This window comes from Grampus griseus (genome assembly GCF_964374135.1).
Source record: "Grampus griseus genome assembly, chromosome: 4".
In the NCBI taxonomy this organism is placed as follows: domain Eukaryota; kingdom Metazoa; phylum Chordata; class Mammalia; order Artiodactyla; family Delphinidae; genus Grampus; species Grampus griseus.
This window is the reverse complement of record NC_138997.1, coordinates 31,985,524-32,011,098: the sequence shown is the minus strand read 5'-3', so window position 1 is coordinate 32,011,098 and position 25,575 is coordinate 31,985,524. Positions and strand designations below refer to the sequence as shown.

General features: G+C 45.8%; 1 protein-coding gene across 3 annotated transcripts in view; it reads right to left on the bottom strand.

Moving 5' to 3' along the window:
* TMEM131L (transmembrane 131 like) overlaps nt 1–25,575 on the bottom strand; it is a 160,346-nt gene that overhangs the window by 126,974 nt on the left and 7,797 nt on the right. For all 3 annotated transcript variants that reach the window (XM_082653671.1, XM_082653672.1, XM_082653673.1), the window contains exon 3: nt 23,416–23,459. In XM_082653671.1, coding sequence (XP_082509797.1) covers nt 23,416–23,459 — 44 coding nt within the window. The remainder of the gene's footprint in view (nt 1–23,415; nt 23,460–25,575) is intronic.

Sequence of the window (25,575 nt, the reverse complement as noted above, 5' to 3'; positions counted from 1 at the left end):
CAATATTTATTGAAAAGCGGTGAGTTTTCTGTTTTTTCTTTCCTTATTAAAGATTTGCTTCTAGTCTCAGCTGTGATTCTTCCATAACATAACCTTACACTCATGACCCTCAATCTTTTTCAAAGCACTTCCATAACCAGCATAGTATTAAATTCTTGCAATGAGGCCGGCAAGGCAGACATTAGCCTTATTTCGTCTGTAGTGAAATAAACTCGGTAGTCAAATGACTTGCCCCAAATCGCATCACTAGCAAGCTGTAGCAGCCAGGTTCCCTGAATCCTTGTCCTAGCTCTGGCCATGAAACTGAATTAAGGCATGAATTTAATATACACCTAACATTTTTTTCTTAACTATTTAATATTTTGGTTTATATCCTAGTACTTGCTTTAAATAGAATTTAGTATAAATAATGACTGAATTTGAAAACGACAGTCACCGAGACAGAATCTACTCATCCTGCTATATTTTAAATAGCCGTCCATTTGCGCCACTTAGCCTACTCCATTCTATCCTACCTAATATGGTTAACCCTGTGCTGGTTTATGTTTAAAAGCTATGTTATGCTCCAAGGGCAAGAAGGAATAATAACCAAATCCCTGAAATGTGAAAATTCCTTTGCATTCTAAAAAGGGATAAGGGAAAAAATGAATTGAACAAGGAAGTTACAGCAATGGAGAACACCACACGAACATTTGTTAAGTGTTAAGGTTCTTGAGAAATTTCCTAAGTGAGAAAGTACTCTCTGAGTTAAGTGTGAGAAACTGAAATTATGTCTTTGCTTTAATATACAGTTTATACAGTTTAAGATTAACCTGTAGGCATCTCTGAGTTTTGCCAACTAAAAATAAATCTCAAGTATTTGGGTCAAGAGAAATAAACACAGTCAGGAAGACTTAAAAAAAAGATCGTCCTGCAAGATGAGACTTTGCAGTAACTGGCTTTCTAGAAATTTCATCTCTAGGAACAGGGTCATGGACCCCATAGTTATCCTCCGAACAGACGGGAATAATGTGAAAAATCTAAGATGCAGATTTCCCAGGAGTGACAGTAGAGAGTTAGAGCACTCCCAGGGAAGAGAGATCAAATAACAAGAAGTTATAAACACTGAATGCTGCAAGTATCCTCTAACAGTCAAAGGAATCTGCGCAAATTGTCTCCATACCAAAAGGGTACTGTATGACTAATACCAGCCTCACAAGACAGTCTCAGTAATTTCCAATTTTCTCCGTATCGGCAGATCTTTTCAAAAGTAAGGTTAAACTGAACTTTTTCAGTGGAGCCCATTTAAATGAATTTCAGCCATATTAAAAGCTTCTGTGGTTTAACGCCTAGTTTAACACATAATTCTTAAGTGGACCAACGTATAAGTTAATATATCAATGGACCTTTGTGATAAGTCCCAAAGAGCTGAAACAAATCTTATACTCCAGAAGTGTGGGATCTGGTGTACTGATAATTAAAGCCTACTGCGACAAAGAGGATGCTAGCTACCAACCACAATAGCTGTTTTTTTCCTTCCTCCTTAAAAGAAATGCTTAAGCAGGCACGTGGCTGCAGAGCAGACTCCTTTCCCCAGCCTACCTTTTGACTGAGATGCAATCATGTGACTAAGTTCTGGAAATAAGATGTATATTGAAGTTTGGGGACTACCTCCAGGAAGTGACCTTAAGGTGGGGAGTGGGGGGGGGGGTAGCCAAATGCTACTGCCGCTCCTTCTTCCTCCCTGGAGAGGATACGAACGTGATCCTGCAGGGTAAGCAGTCATTTTAGACCAAGAGACAGAGGAGCCACAACCTTGGTGAGCACAGAACCATCACAACAGCCCTGGCCTGCCCACTGCACTCTCAGATAAGCAATCTAAAGGTAAACGTCTATCTCATTTTACCCACTTCTATCTTGTTTATGCCACTGAGTTGTCTGTCTCGTGAAGCTGATCCTAGTCTTGATACACTGCTTCCCCGGCACAGTAGATGCAGTGATAGTAACAACAGCAGTGACACCTGCACACACACCGGGACAGCTCTTACCACGTGCCAGGAAATACAGTGGATGCTTTGCACACATTATCTAATACTGGCCACAACCTTGTGAGGTGGGCATGCTAAGTCCCACGTCCTCATTAGGCATCCTGCACAGTCAAACAGAAGACCCCTGTGGTGTCTCCATTAGCTACCTGACCTGTTCTCCACCAATCCACACCCACCTCCCAAGAAGAACCTTCAAGAACCATCCCCTTCTCCTTGCTGTTCTGAAAGTCCACAGCAGGCTTGGTGGACCCCCTTCATCGTCATGTTTTAAGCCTTTCTCTGTCTCCTTATCAGTTACCATCTTCATCCATTTTCAATCTTCCAGGATTTTTTGGAAATTTCTTATCAACTGGTAACTCCTTTCCCAAACACTTGTTTACTATGGGCTCTTTCTACCTTTTAAATTTCTATCCTGTCATATTTAAATGAGGTCTTGGGAGAGAGAGGAGACGAAGTCACTTGGGGCCCCATTTTCACAGCTAGGAAAAAAAAGTACGTGTGTGTGTGTGTGTGTGTGTGTGTGTGTGTGTGTGTGTGTGTTCTTCTTTGGGCTCAACAGGCTAACACAGGTCCAAATCAACAAGATGAAACCTTAACAAGACCAAATGTAAACACTTACACTTAAAGTTTTGTTTTTCTTAAAGAAGGTAATTAACTACCTAAGTATGTACTGAGAAAGAGAACTGGTAAAAAGAAAAAGGATAAGAGAAAAAGAAAGGCTTAAGGGTTTTTTGTTTTGTTTTGTTTTGCATTTGCATCATGTTCTAAGTGGGAAGAGACAGTGCAGCCGTGCTAATGAAATCTTAGGCTTCATTAGATCAGAAGAGTCCAGACAAAAACAGAAATGAATTCACTCCATATGGCATCCCTGGGATCTCAACTGAACCCCTTTAGCCAGTACTGGCCAAAGTTAAACTAAAAAAAAGTTCTGACCAAGTTAACATTAGAGCTGAAAAGCATGAGGAATAAGTTAGCCTGGAGATGTTTAAAAAATAATTAGGTAAAATCAACCAAGAGAGGAGATTTGACAACCGCCTCCAAATCTGTGAAGAACTATCTGTCCTCCGGCAGAGAGAATGGCCGTGCTCTGCACTGCTCCGCAAGGCGGACTGCAAACAGCTGGTGGAGGCCAAGACGGCAGACGGGAAACCCCATCGCAGGACAGCTCAGCCACGAGACGCTCAACGACGGGAAGTCAGCGTCAGAGGCGGTGAGCTCCCCATCACCCGACACGTTCAAGCCGAGGCTGAGGAACCAATCAAGTGTAGAGGACGCCGTAAAGGCACTGATTTCTTCATCGGCAGAGGGTTAGACGACTCCCACCGGGCCTGAGCCTCCAGAGGACACGCCGTGGCCTGGCCATAGCAAGCTGCTGGGCGGGTGGGTGCTGGGCAGCTTCCACACCCCCCCAGAGGCCTATAGGGGCTCCAGCGCCTGAGATCTCAGCATCCCTGACCATGGGAAAGGGACGGCCCAGGACCAGCGGTCCCAAGCATAAGGCGCAGTCTCAGCACCATGAAACAGTGAGTTCAGGCCTGACCCAGCCCTCTATACTGATAGAAGAAAGAAAAAAACGTCTAGGATAAGCCAGGTAAAGGTTTAGGAAAATCAGAGGCAGCCCAAGTTCTCTACGTAAGACTGCATTCCAACAGAAAGACAACAAAAACAGTGAGGCTTCCACACTACAAGGCAGAACTGGCCCTGCTGTGCACGACTGGGAGGTTTCTCTTAACTCCAGAGGGCTTTGGGTTTTTCTTCAAGAAGGGCTGGCAAAAGCTCCAAGCTGACACAACTGTAAAGTTTGGAAAAGACTCTCCTGCATATGTTGTATAAACTTCTAAATGGCAACTTCTCAATTTCCAGCTTCTAACCACTAGTTTCCAAAGGGACTGAAAGGGAAAAAGATGAAGTCAAGCGGGAGGCCCAGCCTTGTCCAAAAGGGCCGAGTGAGAAGAGCCTGGGGTCCCAGAGGATCATGGGATCTCAGGTCTTCCTTGTTTGCACTCTGAATAAATACTAAGGCAGGAAACGATTTGCATCCTGTGAAGACAGAGTTTAAAAGACGTGTATTCACCCTCCACCTCCCTACCCACCTCCAAAAAGACACACTGCACCCACTCTCTCTCTCTCACATAGTGCAGTTATCCACGTATGCTGTGCTAAAGAAGGCGCAGCCTCTATTCCAGAATCCTGCAAAAAACATTTTTATGAACCAATTCACTAAAACACATGTTCCAGGATTTCAAATTAAGTAGTGAGCCGGAAATGAGTGGGAGAGCCAGGAGAGCTGGCCTCGGCCCCCTTGGCTCTGCAGCTGCAACCCTGCTTCTCTGCCCAGAGTGGACTTTGAGGAACAGTTCCTAGCCGGGGAAGGCCCCTCACGGTCTCCCCAACCTCTTGGGGGGCAAAAGCACATGAAGGGCTGGAGGTAAAGGGCTCCCTGCACAGGCCTTCTGGGGACCCCCATCTCTGTCCAGGACCCACTGAGCAGTGTGTGTGGATACAGTGAGATGCTCTCTCTCCAGCCTCTGCCCTCTTCTCCCACCCGCCTTCTCAAACTTACACAGACTCGGAGAATGGCAGGCACATGGAAAAGGAGCCGTGCCTTAAATGTGGAAACATAAAAAGGCAGGGAAGGAGGCAACACAGCCTTTTTCTTAATTTAGCCAGAAACTTCAAAATGCTTGAACACTGGCCTCTGCTACCAAAAGCTTTAAGGATGCTAACAGAAGCTGAATCTACGAGATGTGGCTCTGGACGTTCATTCTACAATTCTTTCAAGATTTCTTCATGGGGCTTCCCTGGTGGCGCAGTGGTTGAGAGTCCGCCTGCTGATGCACGGAGTGGCTGGGCCCGTGAGCCATGGCCACTGAGCCTGTGCGTCCAGAGCCTGTGCTCCGCAACGGGAGAGGCCACAACAGCGAGAGGCCCGCATACCGCAAAAAAAAAAAAAAAAAAAAAAATTTCTTCATGTTTGAAATGTTTCACGAGAAAAAGAAAAAAATATATAAGTATTTCTGCATTTTGAGAGGCATCTTTGCGAACACAGATGAAATGGTAAAAAGTGGAAAAGAGCACAGTCTTTGAGAAGAGCCAGGCGCTAGTGTTTGTCATCACCTTCTAATTTCAAGGCTGTGAGTTCAGCGCCCAAATTAACTTTCTTTTCTACAGCAGAACCAGCAGACGTGACTCAACTGTGGCGTGGAAAATGCTTTATCTGAGATGCAGGCTTCAAAAATAGGTCTTTGAAATTACGAATAACATAAAATATAAGACCTAATTTCAACAAATTAACTCTCCAGGTAGATGACCCTATGCAGCAAAAAGTTTCAAACTGGGTGACGGAGTCACGGGTTTGTGACCAGTTTGTCTTGGGGGCTGGAGGAGAGGCGCCTAAAACACAGGCGTAACAGGATGTTTTCAGCTTCAAGCAGCACGAGGCCTGACTCGGAACAAGCTAAAAGGAGTATTTCTTGCACATGACTCATAGGACCTGACGTCCCGGAGCAGGTGGTCCTGGGCAGGCTGATTCCGCGACTCAGTGACATCATCGAATTCCCGCCTTGCCATTCCTTCAGCATCACAGCCCCACCGCTGTTCTGGAGACGTGAGGAAAACCTTCCCAAAGTCCTCAAACAACAATCCCTTCAAAACTGTCCTCGTAACGTCCAATCCTAGATCGGTCAAGGGCAAAGGCGAGGGAACCACCATGAAGCTGTCATGGTCACTACACACACGTCTATGCAGAGGGCGCCGACTCAGGCTAACTGCCAGCAGCCCCTGGGGCTGAGGGAGGGGGTGGCCTTCCCCACAGTGGGGGCTTCTTGAAAGGCAAATATCCCTTTGCCTCAGTGGGCCTCTCCATCCCCAGTGTAACAGAGCAGCCTGTGTTCATCATTTGTATTCCAAGCTCCTACAGCAAATTCTGCTTAAATACAGCATTCAGTGATTTTAAATGGGTTTTTTTTTGAAACTGTAGTTTAGACCCAGCTTCTAGGCAAGTACTATTTGATACCTTTCTAGAGAATTCCTAACCATTAAATCCACAGCCCGATCTATGTTGACACCCTCACTCCAAACAGGATTCTCTTCAACCAACCACTTTCTGTCTTTGGTTACCCCACCCCAGAGCGCGGCTGGCCTGGCATCACGAGCCTTGCTGGCCCTCGAGGAATTGTCTTCAGACTTCTCCTCTGGCCAGGGCTGGCCTCCATGCCCTAAGCCAAGGCACAGCCACATCCTCTGAACAGGCTGAAGCAGTTCACACTTGTTTGGTAAAGAGCTGCTACCCCTCCCCCAGGACCCCCTCACACCTCCCCAGGATGGAGCAAGTAAAGGGCAGACACCTGGCAAAGCAGGGCCCCCAACGCCACTGCCGCCGTCAGGGCATCACCTCACGCGCAGTAGGGCGCCAACTCTCTCCCAGCCCCTCTAACCCACAGCTCTTGGTAAATAAATAGCTCTGCACGATTTTCCCTTTCCCAAGGCCTCATAATCCTCCTTGGCAAGAAGACAAGTTTCCACTCTCCAGGTGAGACAGCCTCAAGCAAGGTCTACCTCGGGATGCGAACTGCCTCAGCGAAGGGGCTCTCCCTGGCTGCCGTGCTCAGATGCCATCAGGGACCCTGGTTAGCTATTCTCAGTCTGTTTCCCCTCCTTATTGTGAGTTTCCCTAAGCCAAGATGTCTTATTTTTTCATGTATCTTATGGCATAAGAGGCAAAAATAAAAATAACACTTCACTACCAAATGAAAACACTGAACTACTTCAAGTGTATTCTTCCAGACTACACAAGTGATCCTGTGCAGCATCGCACAGGTAGTTCCACGTTTGGGACAGCATCCCTGGGAGGTGTCATAAGGACAAAACAAAGTAATATAGGGGGAAGCCTATCACAGAACCTGGCACAGAACCACTGAATCGACATCACTCTTTAAGATAAATGGTTCCAGGGTTTCCCTGGTGGCGCAGTGGTTGAGAGTCTGCCTGCCGATGCAGGGGACGCAGGTTCGTGCCCCGGTCCGGGAAGATCCCACATGCCGCGGAGCGGCTGGGCCCGTGAGCCATGGCCGCTGAGCCTGCGTGTCCGGAGCCTGTGCTCCGCAACGGGAAAGGCCACAGCAGTGAGAGGCTCACGTACCGGAAAAAAAAAAAAAGAAAGAAAAGATAAATGGTTCCATTATTGAAGTACAATTGACATATAACATTATATTAGTTTCAAGTGTACAACATACTGATTTGATATTTGTATACTGCAAAATAAGCACCACCATAAGTCTAGTTAACATCTGTCTGTAATTTTTTTCTACTAAAAATTCAGTATCATGAACCTCTTTCTCTCACAAACATTTCACTACGACATTATCTATACGGATGTACTGCTGGACACATAGGCTGTTTCTAATTCTTTCCCAAAATAAATTAGGTTGTTTCTAATTTCTTCCCACCATAGAAAGATGAACATCATTTTAAGTATGTCTTGGTAAACTTAGCCTACTGTTTCCTTAAGACACAGAGTATAATTTCTTTAAAGCATACACACACTTTGATACGTGCTGCATATTCCACTCTGAAGAGCTTCCTTCACACGTAACCTTTTTAATCCTCACGCAATCCTGTGACTGTGAAGTATTTAGTATTACTGTCCCAATTTTACAGATGAGAAAACTGAGTCTCAAGATCACACAGCTGGTAAAGCCAGAGATCGGGTTCAAACTCTGAGCCTGCGGCCTTAGCCGCACTACTACTGGCTTCTCAAATGCAACAATTCCTAAAAAAAGGATTCTCCCTGGAGAAGGGGCAGGTGCAGGCCAGAGCACGGTCCCTTGATGTTATACGGCAGGTGCAACCAAAACGAGGACAACCTTCTCGATCTCGCAGCAGGTAATATTGGAGTGCTTACGTGTGCGGCACTGTTCTAAACACCTTACGTGTATTTACTTAATTCTTACAACAAACTGCAATAGGTACTATTCATAATACCCACATTTGAGGGAAGGGGAAACTGAGGCACAGAGTTTTGGCAACTTGTTAATAAGTAGGATGTGAGATCCAAACCCAGAGGGTCTGGCTCCAAGCACATCTTCCAGCCCCTAGGCTACTAAGTACCTTGAGGATGGGAAAAATGCCCTGCCTCCCTCTGGTCATCCTTCCCATCTCCACCTGAGTCTCACATCTTACTTCACAGCTCTCACCGGGACAGCCTCCAAAAGTTATGTAAGTTTAGAAAACTCACATACTATAATAGTGTAAATAATTCTTAGATACTAAAAATCCTTATTTGGGAAACCAAAAGAAACCTTAAAAAAAAAAGTACTCTACAAAAAAGCAGTACTCTACAAAAGTACAGATGTTCCTCCACTTACCATGGGGTTACATCCAGACAAACCCATCCTAAGTTGAAAATATCAAAGTCGAAAACGCAATACACCTAACACACTGACTGTCAGCTTAGCCCAGCCTACCTTAAATGTGATGAGAACACTTACAGTAGCCAACAGTTGAGCAAAATCATCTAACACAAAGTCTATTTTATAATAAAATATTGAGTATCTCATGTAATTGATGGAATACTGTGCTGAAAGTGGGGAGCAGAATGGGTGTCTGGGCACAGAATGGCTGTCTGTATCGGCTGTTTCCCCTCGTGATGGCGGGGTTGGTGGGAGCTCCGGCTGCCCTGCCCAGCATCACAGGAGTGAATCGTACCTCTTACCACTAGCCCGAGAAAAGATGCAAATTCAAAACTCCAAGTACAATTCCTACTGAATGCGTATCACTTTTTTTTTTTTTTTTTAATTTTTGGCTGCGTGGGGTCTTCATTGTTGTACGCAGGCTTTCTCTAGTTGCGGCGAGCAGGGGCTACTCTTTGTTGCAGTGCACAGGCTTCTCACTGCGGTGGCTTCTCTTGTTGCAGAGCACAGGTTCTAGGCACATGGGCTTCAGTAGTTGTGGCACGTGGGCTCAGGAGTTGTGGCTCGCAGGCTCTAGAGCACAGGCTGAGTAGTTGTGGCGCACGGGCTTAGCTGCTCCATGGCATGTGGGATCTTCAGGGCTTGAACCCATGTCCCCTGCATTGGCAGGCGGATTCTCAACCACTGCGCCACCAGGGAAATCCTGAATGCGAATCACTTTGGCAACATTGTAAAGCTGAAAAATCGTAAACTGAACTACTGTAAGTCAGAGACCACCTGTACTACTAAAAAGTAATACAGAGATTAACTATATTAAATGTGTATGGAGGGCTTTTACTATGTTTTAAAAAAAATAAATGCACAGACCATACAAACTGGAATAAAGTAACTAACGCAACAAAATATGTAAAGTTGTCCCTAAACAGATTTACACGAATAAAAGTGATTTTTACCAACCTCCTGAAGGATTTTACTTACAGAGGGACAGAAAACTGACATGGATCACTGAGAAAACAATACAAAAGACTGGAGATCTAACTTCATACTATTAAAACCTATAACCACATCTACCTGGTCAAAATCCCAAAGTTGAGGGGAGGGCATAGACAAAAAAAAAAAAAAAAAAAAAAAAAGCATGCAATCCAGGTCCTCTAGCTGTTCTTTTTCTTGTTCTAGTTTCCTATTCTACTTACTTCTCCCCTTCTCTCCTTTTATTAGTCAATATTACAGGTGTGCAGGTCTCCTGAAGCATCTCTCTCCTTCTCCAGTTTCCCCTTTAGCCCCAATTCAAAAGCAGAAACAAAAAGAAAAGAAAATGTAGATAGTGTTGTGCATTTAAGTGAGAGATGGTCCTTAAACTCAACAAGAGACCAGGTTACTTGATATCTGTGCGTCCATGAACCCTACTCCATATGCCACAAATATACTTCTGAACTCACAAAAACAATGCCCAGGACGCACCTCTGAACTGGGTTTTGTTTTTGTCGTGCTTGTTCCCTTTAACTGTCAGCTCACTTTTTCAACCTGGAATTTCGGTTTCCAACGGGGAGCAACACGCTTTTAATGGACCCTTACTGTACCCACGGTTAACTTTAAGGAGTTTAGGTAATTAGGAATAACCTCCCTTAATTATGGTCTAAATGTGGTGAATTAATGAAACCCATTCCCAACTACCTAAACACATTTCAAATTAAAACGAAGCCTGAATTTACAACCCAGGTTAAATGGATTAAAAGATTAAGGGCTAGAGTGCAAGGGCTTTCTCCACCTCGCTCTCACGTTTCAACCTCAAATTACCCCAGCCCTCTAATGACTGGAGGAGTCACTGTGAAAGCGCCTAATTACCCAAGAATTACGCCAACCATAACCAATTTCAAGATCACAGATCAGATGTTCCCAAAACATGAATCTGCTAATTAAAGTTACATGAAAGTCAAACCAACAGGCAATTTGGATGGGACATCCATCCACCTGAAAGCAGACTGATGGATGAAGTATTAAAACCCACAGTAGGGCTTCCCTGGTGGCGCAGTGGTTAAGAATCCACGTGCCAATGCAGGGGACACGGTTCAAGCCTTGGTCCGGGAAGATCCCACACGCTGCGGAGCAACTAAGCCCGTAGGCCACGACTACTGAGCCTGTGCTCTAGTGCCCGCAAGCCACAACTACTGAGCCCGCGCGCCTAGAGCCCACGCTCCGCAACAAGAGAAGCCACCACGATGAGAAGTCCACGCACCGCAACGAAGAGTAGCCACCGCTCGCCGCAACTAGAGAAAGCCCGCGCGCAGCAACAAAGACCCAACACAGCCAAAAATAAATAAATGAATTTATTAAAAAAAAAAAAAACCCACAGTACCAGCAGCTATGCCTCACTGTTGGCACTATCAGACACCCAGATCACTGCAGTCCAAACATACGGAGGCAGAAAGAGACTCATCTTGATTCAAGCATTTCCAGGGAAGAACAAAAGGATTCTCCCTCCAAACCGATGAATGGCTCACAGGGATGTGCTTCAGCATGTGCGTCACCCACAAGGATTCACTTGCTGGGTTTAAATTGGGAATGAAGCAAGTTTAAGATACTGATACTTCCACATGCAGCCCCAACACAGCACACATGGCCTGACAGCATTTTCAGTAGTTGTATTTTTCTGAATTCTAATCAAAGGACTGTGGTTTGATTTCAAGGCTTTGCCTGTTTGCTAAACTTCAGTGTATACCGAAATATTCTTCAACCTTCCCACTTATTTCCCACAAGTTAAAAAAAAAAAACATAAAAAATACTTGTCCCCGGCGCCCACAGTTTTGTGTAAAGAAAGAATTCCCATGGATATGCTCTTACAGATACACAAAGAAATAATTTAGAAATAAAACCCATTCGACCAAAAGGCCAGGTTCAATGAGTCGGTAAGAAAACCCATGGGCCCTAACGCTGTCCCTGGCGCCCTGGCAACCCAAAGCTGTGTGACCCGTAAGTGCAGCTCTCAGAATGAAAACGCCCAGCCAGTCCAACACCCAAAGTTACTTCCCGGGAGCCCCAGAGTTCGGGGAGGGCAGGGGAAGCAGGTGAGGGGACCCTCAAAGGGCTCACAAATGAGTCTCTGTATGTAATAGGTTGAATCGTGTCCACCTAAGATGACGTGCCGAAGTCCTACCTCAGACCTCAGAATGTGACCTGACTTAGAAACAGGGTTGCTGCAGACATAATTAGTTAAGATCAGGCCATACTGGGGTAGGGCGGGCCCCTGACACGATACGACTGGCGTCCTTTCAAGAAGACAGACGTGTGAAGACACGGAGACACACAGGGAGAGCGGCATGTGTGGCAAAGGCAGAGGTGGTGGCATGTGGCTGCAAGCCAAGGGACACGAAGGTCACCGGAGAAGCAACAGAAGCTACGAGGAGGCAAGGAGGGATTCCCTGCGGGTTTCAAAGGGAGCGCGGCCAACACCTTGGCCTCGAGAACTGAGAGAAAACATTTTTGTTGTTTTACGCCACCCCGTTTGTGGTACTGTGTTATGGCAGCCCTGGGAAACTAACACAGCACACTTGAACTTGGGCTTCTTCCTCCTGCCCTCCTCCGTCCTGCCCCTGCCGCTGGCAGACACTCCCACTGCACCACGAAAGAGCCCCAGGGAATCCCCGTCTGTGGCCTGCTTGGGGAGCACAAGGCAGGCTCAGCCAGCCCAGGCCCTGGTCCCAATTGTCTCCCTTCTCTCCAGCTCCCACCCACCCCTGGGCACCAGCCCCGCTCCTGCGGCCAGGCCAGCACCCCTGACCCAGGGGGGAGGGGGGAAGGTCAGGCAGGATGTGCAAGTGCCCTTCAGTGTGCTGCTCCCGCCCACCCCAGCTCCTCACAGAACTTTTAGAACATTTCTTTCAGGTTTTTTTTTTTTTTTTGTGGTACGCAGGCCTCTCACTGTTGTGGCCTCTCCCGTTGCGGAGCACAGGTTCCAGACGCGCAGGCTCAGCGGCCATGGCTCAGGGGCCCAGCCACTCCGCGGCATGTGGGATCTTCCTGGACCGGGACACGAACCCACGTCCCCTGCGTCGGCAGGCGGACTCCCAACCACTGCGCCACCAGGGAAGCCCCATTTCTTTCAGTTTTTACTGAAGTAGTATCCTTTGTCCTGCCCCAACAAGCCCCGTACAGACTCACACTCACACACACACACACACGCACACACACACAGCCACGTGCCCAGAGGGAGCTGGGCCAGGAGGCAGACCCGAGTACACACACACCCTGTACTGCCAGTGGCCACTCCCATCCCATAACTGAGACTTTCTGTTCCTGGGCCAAGGTTTCTTGCCAGACTCACTTCCCTTATAATGAATGAATTATCCCAGAGAAAGTTCCTCAGTTCTCCCTGGAAGCCGACCTCGATGGCCTGCTGGGGGACAGTGGACCCCGACGGGGGGAACCGATCCCCACCCCGGACAGAGCTCATTTAGGAAAATCGGATCGGCTGGCGGAAGGCTGGTCCCATGAAAGGAATGCAGGAGTCCTAGGTTGGCTCAAACCCCGGGCCAGCGACCAGGAGCCGCACTGAGCACAGCCTGTCTCCCAACTGCCACCCGCTGCTTCACCTCCAAGACCATTTCTGCATCTCATTATTCCACCTTCAGCCAAAGGTGGATTTTGAAATGTGCTCCCTTAGATGCCTCATCCTGGACCAATGGCATCCAAGTCTGGACTTGAGCCACATCAGAATCCCCTGGAGGGCCTGTGAAAGCAGCTCGCAGGCCCGTCCCTGGAGCTCCTGATTACGCTGGGCCTGGGGTGGGGTCTGGAAGCCGGCCTAACAGGTTCCCCGGTGGTGCTGACTCTGCTGGTTCCAAGACTGTGCTTTGAGAAACGCCGTCCTAGCCCCTCCACTCCGCACTGGGCACAAGTGACAGCTGGTGGCACTACTGCAGCCGGCCTGCCCCTCCTTCCCCCTCTCCCCTGCAGTGTGCGGAGAGCACCACTCCCCAGGGCTGGGGTAAACCCTGCCAATCCAGTGGCCCCACCAAGCCCTCGGCCGGGGAGGGGTTCAGGGTGAGCGTGGACCCATGCTGACGTGTGAGGCGTAAGCGGAAGTCGCTGAGGGGCGCTCCTGAGAAAGAGGCGCAGGAGGCAGGCTGTCCTAGGCTGCCCATGGATGTTCAAGTGGGCGGCCGGAGGCCGTGAGGCCCGGGGGGAGCTGGGCAGGACCGGCAGCCAGCAGCACAGACAGGTGGGAAGGACCCGGCTGCCCGGTGCTGACATCCACCTGCTCAGCAAACCAAGCCAGCACCACCCTGCTCCCGGCTTCTTGTTAGGTGACATAATACATTCTTTATTGTTTCAGCTGGTTGGGTCAGGGTTTTCTGTTACCTGAAGCTGAAAATATCTAATCACAAAGCAAAGCAAGCTAACAGGATAGCACGTCCGTCCAGGACAGAGGGCAACCTCTCAGCACACATGACAGTGGCGTATGTTCCACAAATAATCCTAAAATTCCAGATTTGAACTTTGCAGACCATTCCAAAAGCTATGCAGCTGACAGTCAGTGGGTGTGCAACACCCAGAAATAGTGTAAACTGAAGAAGGCGTCTAGCACCCCGTAAAGGGTTACTGAAGACCCAGCTCAGGTCTGTCTTACGAGAGCCATGCTCATTTTTTTCAGGGGTTTCCCAGGAACCCCCCACTACTAGAGCTCACCAGAGAATTCAATTGTTTTCACCTATCACTCTTCGACTTAGTCTCCTTCTGCAGAAAGCAGGTACCAGTATATCTAGTTGTGAAAATGATCTTCTAACCTATTTCACTTTAGAGACAAGGTAGACAAGCATATCTAGAAAGGGGACACCTCAACTTATGTGCCTGTCCTGCCACCACACAGCTCTGTGATCTTAAACTGTTTTGCCTTTATGAACTCATTCCTCATCTATAAAATGAGAATACCAGCACATATCCACCTGTTTTTTTAAGGACAATGCATGTGAAAGTACTCTGTAAACCATAAAGTACAAGGGCAATGACTTAAATCCAGTTTTGAATGGATTACATGGATTAACATGGCCTGATTTTGAGAGATAAAGATAAATCATGTTCCCAGAAGAATGACTTCACAAAAAATTCACAGTACATACACACACCTGCCGTGACTATCAACTGGAACACTGCTGCATGTTATTCAAACTGGACTTCACCTATTATCAATGATTTAGCAGCAGCTAAAGGAACCAACATCCACAGGGCACCATGACCCTGAAAGTCACCATTGTACAAGGCACGACATCAACGTGGATTAGTTACTGTGCACATTTTCACAGAGGTCAACTCAGGAGGTTGTGTCTCCGCTTTTACAGAAGCTGCTCCCTGGGAACTACCTTCGACAGCGGCCGTGGGCTCCTCCGGACATCCCACAGGTGGCAAATCCTCTTTTCTACTGGAGAAGTTTAGTTTTAGCCCAACAGCCTCATGTCCTTCAGAGCCGTGTTTACTTGGACAAACTGGGTAGAAACCACAGGACTTGGAGTGAGGGAAAAAGCAGGTACGGCCCTAAACCCATGCTTCTCAGACTGGGATAAGTATCTGTGGAGCAGAGAGAGAATGCCAGGAGGTAAACCCGGCCATCTTCCTGAAACATGAATTTTATTAAAAGATTTCTGGAGGAAAAAAAAAAAAGGAATAACCAGTGAGTCATTTTTAAATGACTAAAAATTCACAATAAATTTTTAATTTTTTTTTTAATTCAAAGAATTTTCATGCTCACAGCAGACCTTTCAAAAGTCCATTCCCACTACTCTGGGGAAAGCATTGGGAAGGACTACACTTAGCAAATGAAACTTCTTCTTGCATCATTTAAGACGTAGATGCAATGGCAAACCCTAAAGTAATGCTTCCAAAAACATCTTTATTGAGCACATCTGAGAAATACTGTCCAGGCTACCACAGTAATCATTTGTAAAGTGCCAATGTTCTTTTGTTACATTTATTGGGGGCGGAGGGATCACTGTTACTCTGGAGTCCTATTTCCTCTGTGGAAGACTCTAACAACAAACTCATAATTTGATGACAATTCATTTAAAATGAGAGTAACAAGCTCCCAGGAGACCCCATTATCTCATTATTGGTGTTCCTAGACAGAGAACACTGCCTTGGGAAATCATATTTCTCCTTTGAACCCTGAAATCCTAGGCTCTGCCCCCTTCTTAAGCAATAAGAAGCTTGGAGTCACGACACGTCTCGAACACCTTTACAGAGCTAATCAACACTGCTGCCAATACTTTGGGCTCCACCTAGGGTACCTTTATTTCTCATCGACCCAAAGCACAACAAAGAAGGGCCAAACAGCCACAATGTCAGCTAGTCTCTTAAGACCTAAGTTGTGTTTCCAGCGACAAAACACCCAAGTCTCTCTCTTGCTCATAGCACTACCTTCTCTCTTGTCTAAAATAAGCTTCTCCGAGTTTTTTATACACTTTTTGACCATGTGGTAATTTCCGTGGGCAAGTCTTCCCGAGCTGTTGAATCTGCCTCCCTCTTTCTTCAGAGCACCCACCTGACTGCATGGACTCCATAGTTACTTCCCTGTTCAATACTGTGACAAGTGTGTAAGTAATCAGCCAGGCCACTGAGTGCCCTGTGGAAGGACGCCAGCTGAGGGTCGGACTTTCGGTGCTGAGTTTAGCCACTTCTCCTCAAGGCATCCCTAAGTCTAACATAATCAACGCTGAGGTTCTGGCATTGGGTGGCCACACTTACAGAACACACCCAAGCTCTCCAGACTTCAATTCCCCATTTTTGTTTCTGGAATATCAACATTAATGAAGTGGTTTGCCTGTTTTTGTTCTAAATTAACCTTCAAAATACACCTGGAATTATGAAAGTTGGTTCAAATATATCTTTTCCATATAAAGATACAAATTAGCACAAGCCTAATCACTCCAGAGTATGTAAAAAAATATATCCAGGAAAAGTAAAAATTTCAGTGAAAATCAGAATTAAGATTCTGATCCTATTATACTATTTTTCTAATTGATTTCAATTGAGGGTTAACTAATTATATAAGTGTCAAAAGCTTTGCTAGAAATTTCACAACCCCCAAAAAAATCTGAAAGGGGTTTTGTGGTTTAACAAATTTAATATATACCAAGAACCCTGTTTAAAAGCTTGTATTCTAAGGCCAACACCTAAATTATGAGCCCTATTACAGTCAAAGGAAATTCATTTCACACTGTCAGGACCACAAAGACCATGACTGAACGCATTCACTGCACCCCTCTCGGGGCCACGTGACCCTGTAGAAGGTTCCACAGGGTACACACAGATAGAGCTAATAACCCATTCTCAAAAATACGCCAACTGCAGGAACCCAATTTAAAAACTACAACCCCTAATCCTAGTACCAGTACTGTGGTTTCAATGGCAAATACGGTTTGTGTGCTTGGATATGAAGAGCAAGTGAAGCATGACAAGCAATCAGTTTAAAAGACTTAAAAACAGGAGGGTGCATCACTTCATTTATCACCTCCTCTCCTAGGTGTTAGGTAGTGGATTAGGTGCCGGGGGGCCAGCTGACTGAGACTCAGACAGGTGGGTGGGCATCCGGAGAAAGGCAATTTTAAACAGAGGAGTGAACGTCCGGGCCGGCAGAACTGCCATGGTGCGTGTGGAGCAGGACGGATGGAGTTAGTCAGGTGAGAGGTGTGCCAGGGAAGAGAAGAGCGTCTCGGCAAAGAGAGAGGGAGAGAGGCCGTGCATGAGGGGAAGCGAGGCTGGAGAGGTGGCCTCTGTGCCATGCTCAGAAGGTAAGGCTGCTTGTAAGAGGAATGACGGGCAAGGATGCACATGCTTTAGATACATCACTTGGGTAGGAACCTGGAGAACAGACTGGGGCAGCTGTAAAACCAAGGCAGGAGACCATGTGAAGAAGATGCAGCCAGACCTGGTGACCCGCTGGGGACGAGGCCTATGAGAGGAGGCAAGGGGCGTCCTGATTTCTGAATTATGCAAATGAACGCACGGGGGGGGGGGGGGGGGGGAGGCACCGGCCAGCAGTGGGGGCGGGGCTATGCCAGGGGAGCAGCCGAAGGGGGGTTCGGGGAGGGCCATGGGGGAGGCCAGGAACCTGAGGGGACTGAGCCCAGGAGCTCAGTTCAGGACACGCTGACTGGGCGGCACCGGAAAGCAGAGGAGAGCTCGCTGGGCAACTGCACAGGTGCAACCCCTGGGCAGAAGGTACCACCGAGTTCAAGTTCCTTCTCTCTCTTTAAAAACCCAAGAGAGCAGGCGCCATCACCCAGGGAAATGACAGATGGGAAGAGAGGAGCGTCCAGGATGCAGCCCTGGGGAGGCAAGTTCAGGTTAAAAATGCCCGATTCGGGCTTCCCTGGTGGCGCAGTGGTTGAGAGTCCACCTGCCGATGCAGAGGACACGGGTTCGTGCCCCAGTCCTGGAAGATCCCACATGCCACGGAGCGGCTGGGCCCGTGAGCCATGGCCGCTGAGCCTGCGCGTCCGGAGCCTGTGCTCCGCAACGGGAGAGGCCACAACAGTGAGAGGCCTGCGGACCGCAAAAAATAAATAAATAAATGAATGAATAAATAAATAAATAAATAAAAATGCCTGATCCTATCAACACGTAAGGAACTTCAACGTTGTGCTAAAAACACAGCTTTCGATTTCTGAAGAGAAACAAAGAAAAGTGGAAGGTAGTTCCCTTCCCCATGGGGGCTCTGAGATAACTCACTGCCAGAAGGAAGCTCCCTGAAGATTAAGTCGCTTCTGTCTGCAACTACAACTTTCAGTATGTTGCTGAAAGGTTAACGAGATTTTCTTCATGTTCTGACGAAAACGGTTTCAGGAGAACACATGTTGCTGCTGCTACCAATCAGATAAAAGTACATTAAAAGAAAAACAAAACAGAAGAAATCTTCCACAGACACCCCCTGGCCGGTCAGTATTTACGATTTTTACCTAACCATTTTAAAAGCAGAGTTAATATACTATTCATACTTTGCCAACGCTTAAACTTTTCACATTCTAACAAATATACCCCAAAAAGGCCTTTTGGAGATGCGTCCAGAGAGTCAGACCAGCTTCCCAGAGAATGTCAGCTCTAGGAAGAGCTGCAGTCAGCTCGCTCTCCTTTGCTTCCCTCACTGAATACCCAACAGCAATCTTTCTTTCTCAGCAGAGGAACAGATTACTGCTGATATGTGAGAACACCCAAGAGAAAAATGAGGATGGAGAGGAGAGAGGGGAGAACGTTTTTCAAATACTGCTTTTCTGGCTTTCAACCAAGTACAATTACATAGCATTCACAGAAGATGGAGTCAAGATAGTATAAACAAAATCTTCAATGAGGCCAATTACCCTAAAAGCTTTCCAAACTCTGTTTGAGATGACAGGCAAGCTGCTCTAGAACCCTGCGCCCCAGAATCTACAGTGGTCCAGCCAGGACCCCGCCTTGGCCAGTCTGGGGGGAAACACAGAGTCCCCTTCACTGCCCAGACTCTCTCCAGTGACAGAGGTCAGTGCCACTGACTACACTTTTCCTAGGACGTACTGAGACTCTGTTTTACGATCAAATCTATTTCCCAAGTTAGTAGCTGTTCCTCTACATGGGTTCTCTCAGAGACAGAGCACTCGTTTTGTGGAATTCATATGTGCTGCCTGTGCTGACTTCAAGTTCACCTTAATATCATTAAGGTTAGCGTAGCAGGGTAGTAATTAAAATGAAAATCACAAAAATGTTTGAAAAATGTTCTAAGGAGATACTAATGACTTCATAAATAAGGTTAAGAATAAATGGCATTTAGGGCAAACCTAGTCTTGGCCTATAACCCAAAGTATAAAATAAATATCCATGACGTAAATAAATAACTGAATAAACCAATAAATGAGAGAGAACAGACCTCTTCCATACAGAGGAATTCTAAATAATTTATGGAGGTGGAGCTTATTCCACTTAATGACTTCCCTCCAAAGAGTGTAGTATGGAAAAAGGTAAGAAAAGAAGAACTTTAGTGGAGAGAGCCAACAAACAGTACCTCAGCCAGGTGGTCAAGGTCAGCATCAAAGTGTAAGTCACGCTGACAGTCGATACTCTTGATATATGAGGAGAATGGCAACTTATAACTGCGGCCTTCCTCCCCCAAACCCATAACCTCGATCTAACCATGAGAAAAAACCTCAGACAACCCCAAATTGAAGGATGAACTCCTCAGAACTGCCACGGTTTCAAAAACAAGGGAAGTCTGACAAACTGTCACAACCAAGAGGGTCCTGAGACATGACAACTAAATGTGGTCTCCTGGATAAGAGAACATGAGGGAAAAACCAGGGAAATCCGAATAAAGTGTGGAGTTTAGTTCACACGTTGGTTTCTTAGTTGTGACCCAGGTACCACAGTAACATAAGGCATTAACACTGGGGTAAACTGTGTGAAGGGTAAATGGGAATTCTCTGTACCATCTTTACAGCTTTTCCATAAATCTAAATCTATGCTAAAGCAAAAGGCCTAATTTAAAAGTAGCAAGAGATTCTACCAGCTTTGAAGGTATTAAAATCTTCATTTTTTAAAAATCCCAACTGCACAGTAGAAGGTAAATGAACAGTAAGTACTTAGGTGACTGACTGACCCATCACAGGACATCAGACTCAGAGAGAATTCATTCATTAGACTCAGAGAGAACACCAGAAGCTACATTTTCAGAAAATGGACACAAAGAAGGTTTTCTGGTTGCGGCATCCAACCTTCATCATCATCTTGCCTTTACACAAAAGGCAAAAAACCTCAACAACGACAACAAAAAAAACCCAAGAGGCTTGGAAGTCCAGCTAAGAGGAAAGGGACTAGGGATAAAATAACAGCAAAACACTGGAATATTTGATATTGAGAAGATTAAAACATATAAATCAGGGTGGACCAAACTGTGAGTTTTGAAATCAATTCAGTAGTAGCAACCAGCATTTTTTTAACAAAAGAAAATGAAACAGAAAAGTTCCGTGGTTGTGACGGCTACACAACAATGTGAATGTACTTAATGCCACAGAACTGCACACTTAAAAGTGGCTAAAGTGGTAACTGTTATGTATATTTTCCCACAATTTTAAAAAAATGAAAATAGAAAATACAGTACACCACAGGCAGCAAAGGTAAGCACTATTTTATAAATAAATAAATAAACACACATGTACCTATTCATACATCCACATATACTGCCTGTGGGTAATAAGTAATCATGATATAAAATGTGTCTTTCATCTGAGTCACTGTCCAAAAGTTTGAAAGCCACTGACTCAATTCCCCCTCACCTCTACACCCTCACTCTGGTCGTCTGTGTCAAAAGAGCACGAAGGAGACATCCCTCATGGTGCGGTGGATAAGACTCCGTGCTCCCGATGCAGGGGGCCCGGGTTCGATTCCTGGTCAGGGAACTAGATCCCACATGTACACGGCAACTAAGGAGCCCACGAGCCACAACTAAGACCCAGTGCAACCAAATAAATAATATTAAAGAAAAAAAAAGAGCGCGAAGGATAAAAATCTACTTCACACCTTTAATTGTGACAGGAAATGGGTGAATAGAAACTAGTTCTAATTAATAAGAAAGAAGAGAAGTACACCTCTGAAAGAGGAAAACCAATGCAAAGGCACACAGAACAATGCCCCCTGGAGATGCAGCCCGGCCTTTCTAGCTCCACACTCACCTCAACTGCCTACCTGCATCTTCCCGGGACAGGATGTGTCCCATCAAGCCTGAGATTCCTAGAACAACCAAGGAGAGCTCCTGACTGCCCTCTCGCTAGACCGTTCCCATCACCGTCGTCGTCACCCCAGATGCTCCAGCCGAATCCGAGCAGCCCTCCATGGTTCCTCTTTCTCTCACTCTCCACAACTGAGTCAACCCAAATTCATCTGAGAACTTTCCACGTGCCTCTGTCCGCACCACCTTCAGCAGGCACCAGCGTCAGCATTCCTCAGCTCTTTTTGCTCCCAGACGCTCAGATAGGATTGTGACAAACTCTGAACTCTGCCCCGTATATTTAAGTAATCCCAACATTCAAAATGCTGTACTACTGAATCACTTTGCTGTACAGCAGAAATTAACACACTGTAAGTCAACTATACTTCACTTAAAAAAAAACATACATGTAAGTCAAGGAGAAAAAAAAATTTTTATGTTATACTATGAATTTGAATGTTTGCAAAGAATGCAATTTCTGGCCTATTATAAATATTGGCATTTTTAATAAAACTCACTTTTTAAAATATATTCAAAGGAATCTGAATACTATATAATGATATCCATCATTATTCATTTTTAAAAATATACAGATAGGCATTCCTGTATTGCTGGATATTCCCTCAAAGAATTTTAACCTAATATAGCTTTATGTGCAAAGCCTTTTTCAACAAAACTATGGGTATAAATTGAGGTCTAGGGGTTTTTTAAATATCCTGTGACCACAGGGTCTAAGTGTCAAATTTTTTTCTTCTGAATTATCATAATTTTTATTAGCACACAACTGATCTAACAAATTTTACAAATTTTGATAGTTAATTAAACATAAGAGTTCAAATTTTATTGCCAATGCATCCTTTAATGAGATTTATGGAACTTTTTCCCCTCAATTGGTTTATACGACTATTACTGCTAGAATGAGACAGGGTTAATTAGCATCAATTTAATCTTATTTTCCTTGTCCCTTCTTTTTTTTTTTTGTAATGTAAACACTGAGAAAGCTTGTTCACATAAATAGATGTGAATGGAAGGAGATTTGTTACAGCACTGACCCTATACGCTCTACACTCCCTCAGCATTTTATCCACAAATCACTTTTTAATGGTCTAACAACTGACAATTAGATTGGATTCTCCTTCAATATTATAGAGAATAAAGATTTGAAAACCACCAAAGTTACTAATGAATTCGTCATCCAGAATTAAATCACTTTCTCCTAACCAATACCAACACTTCAAATTGTCCCTTTGCCCAAGATGAAGCACAAAGCAGGATCGGGGCCCGGAGAGAGGTCTGCCTTTGTTTGGCCAAGTGGAGAAGTGAGACTGCGAAAGAAGAGGTGGAAAAGGAGAACTTGTGACCTCAGACAGATGAGTTTTAGGAGAATATGTGGATGCTGGGGATCTAGAAGCTGATTCTCTGAAAGTTATCCCCACGCCCAGGTACCACTTAGGGTCTTCAGGCACCTCCAAGGGACCAGATACCCCAGTCTGACAACAGCTAACCAAGAGTGCCCCGTGACCAAAGCATTCCCTTAAAAAATGTAATTTACATCTTTTGATTTGCTGGCCCCTGCTTAAACTCTTTGAACAACTCATCCCACACTTAAAGAAATTAAAACCGAACCTCCTCACTATGGCCTCTAAGGTCCTAGCTCATCTCACTATCCTATGAAACCACACTGGCCTTCTCCACGTCCCTGGATTGCCAGCAGTGTTTCCCACCACAGGCCCCTTGCACCTGCCACTCCCTCTGCTTGCCGCCTGGCTGCTCCCACACAGCCTCCAGACTTCAGCTCAAACGTCACCTCCAACCACCTAAGCATGCTATCCATCTCCTTATTCTCTACCACAGCAACTGGATTCTTGATAGTTCCTACTGCAAGCATAACTATTTTGTTTTGTTTACAGTAACGTCTGACTTCCCTACTACACGCAAACAGGTCTCGTTCAGTGTTTTACGTCCAGCACCCAGCACACTGCCTGATGCTCAACAGATGTCCGTAAACAGAATGGTGTATGCACGCCATGGGAAAGTGAAGTTAGAGGGGGCGTGTTTTAACAGCTTTCTGTGCAGCCTTATTTTAAAACAAAGCCATATTCATTATTAGAGAGTATAGATACCCCAAATGCCAAAGAGAAAGGTATATCACAGATAATGTTAAATACATAAACACAGACATATCCCAAGACTTCAGACAGCATCCGAAGTGGGCAGAGAAACTTAGCATGGATTTGCTTCCATTTTTTTTCCTTACCTCTGTTCTCGAGACTGTTCCTCCATTTCGTCTTCAGAATCACCCTATTGAGAGAGAACAGGCTTTAACAGTTGTTTCAAAGAAACACAAAATTTCCCAAAACACAAAAACAGTTCTTCAAATCCCACAGGGGTGGTGAGCTTGTCTATAACAGTGCCTGGTACACAGCAGGCACTCAATAAATACTTTTTGAAAAAAACATTGACACTAGAATGGCACCACTGAAAGCCAGAAACTCCCAAGTGATCCCTTAGATGTTCACTGTAAGTAAACATCCTACCTGTTTAACATCGTCACCAAAACACAGTCTCAAAATTGGTTTGACATCACTCCTCTCTCCAAGAGCCTTTTTTTGGTGTTTACGGTTAATTGCACAAGATAAAATTTAACGATAATTAAAATCCCCAAACATCAAGAATCCCCTAAATGAGCACCTGATAGATTTTGACTTAGAAGTGGCGTAAATATCTCACTCAAATGCGCTTCCAAAATCTTCTCTGAGACCTACCATGCCACACTGTGACCAGAAGCCAAATACCAGGTGGGTAAAAAGAGAAGGTGTTTGCAACAGAAGCAAAAGGGCCGATCCAATTAAACGCCGCCTCGGCGCTTGCCCGGCACCCGTGCTCTTGGCACTATTCTCTCCCGAAGCTGCACCGCTGGCTGCGGAAGCACCCACCCTTCCTGTGCCTCCAGCGCCCCCAGCCCGAGGCTCTCCTGGTCGCCCTGACCCCCATCCTCCTGGGCCCAGATCCCGCTTCACTAACGCCCTCTGACTGTTAACCCACTCTTGGAGCCACAGGGCCCCAATCCCTACCTGCAGCCCCAGCTTCTCACACCATCACACATGGAGATAAACACCAACCTTCCCACAGGAGCCAAGGCTCGGGCAGGTTAGGTCAGACCCCACAGTACATGCAGGACCACTTAACCCACAGCTGCGGCCCCACCGCCAGACACCTCCAGGCTCTACGCACTGTCTCCTCAGAAACAACGACACCAGACTTCTCAATGCCAGGGGTCCCTGCCAAGGGAAGGGCCCCCTTGTGTCGAAGAGGCCATCACACTCCCTGCCCCTGGGCAAACCTGAGGGTCGTCCTACACTGCTCTCCTGCTGTCACCTCCAAGCATGAAGATCTACCCACTCATCAGAAATACAGCTCAGACCTGTCCTTCTCCATCCCTCCTGCCGGCAAATCGGCCCAAGTCATCAGCACCCCAGGCCTGCACTACCGTTGGTGACGGGCTTTTCACTCTGTTTAAGACGGCCGCCTTTCCAGGAGGTGGAGAAAAGGGAACCCTCATCCACTGCTGGCAGGAATGTAAACTGGTGCAGCCACGGTGGAAAACAGTATAGAGGTTTCTCAAAAAAACTAAAAATAGAGCTACCATATGACCTAGCAATTCCACTCCTGGGTATATATCTGAAAAAAAAACAAGAACACTAAATCGAAAAGATACATGCACCCCAATGGTCACAGCAGCACTATTCCCAGTAGCCAAGATACGGACGCAGCCCAAGTGCCCATCAACAGATGAGCTGATAAAGAAGATGTGATACACACACACACACACACACACACACACACACACACACACACACACACACACACACACACACACACACTGGACTACTACTCAGCCATAAAAAGAATGAAATTTTGCCATTTGCAGCAACATGGATAGACCTGGAGGGTATTATTCTTAATGAAATAAATCAGACAGAGAAAAACAAATACTATATTATATCACTTACATGGGGAATCTAAAAAAATACACCAAACTAGTGAGTGAAACAAAAAAGAAACAGACTTACCGACATAGAGAACAAACTAGTAGTCACCAGGGGGAGAGGCGAGATAGGGGTAGGGGACTAAGAGACACAAACTACTGTGTATAAAATAAATAAGCTACAAAGATATACTGCACAGCACAGGGAATACAGCCAATATTTTATAATCACTATAAATGGAGGTAACCTTTAAAAATTGTGAATCACTATGTTGTACGCCCCAAATTTATCTAATATTGTACATCAATTACATCCCAATTAAAAAAAATTTTTCTTTTAAAGATTGCTGCCTTCAACCCAGCCTGTGTGCCACTGCGAGACCAATCTTTTTCAACATCAGTCGTTACTTACGGACCCAGCAGTCAAGG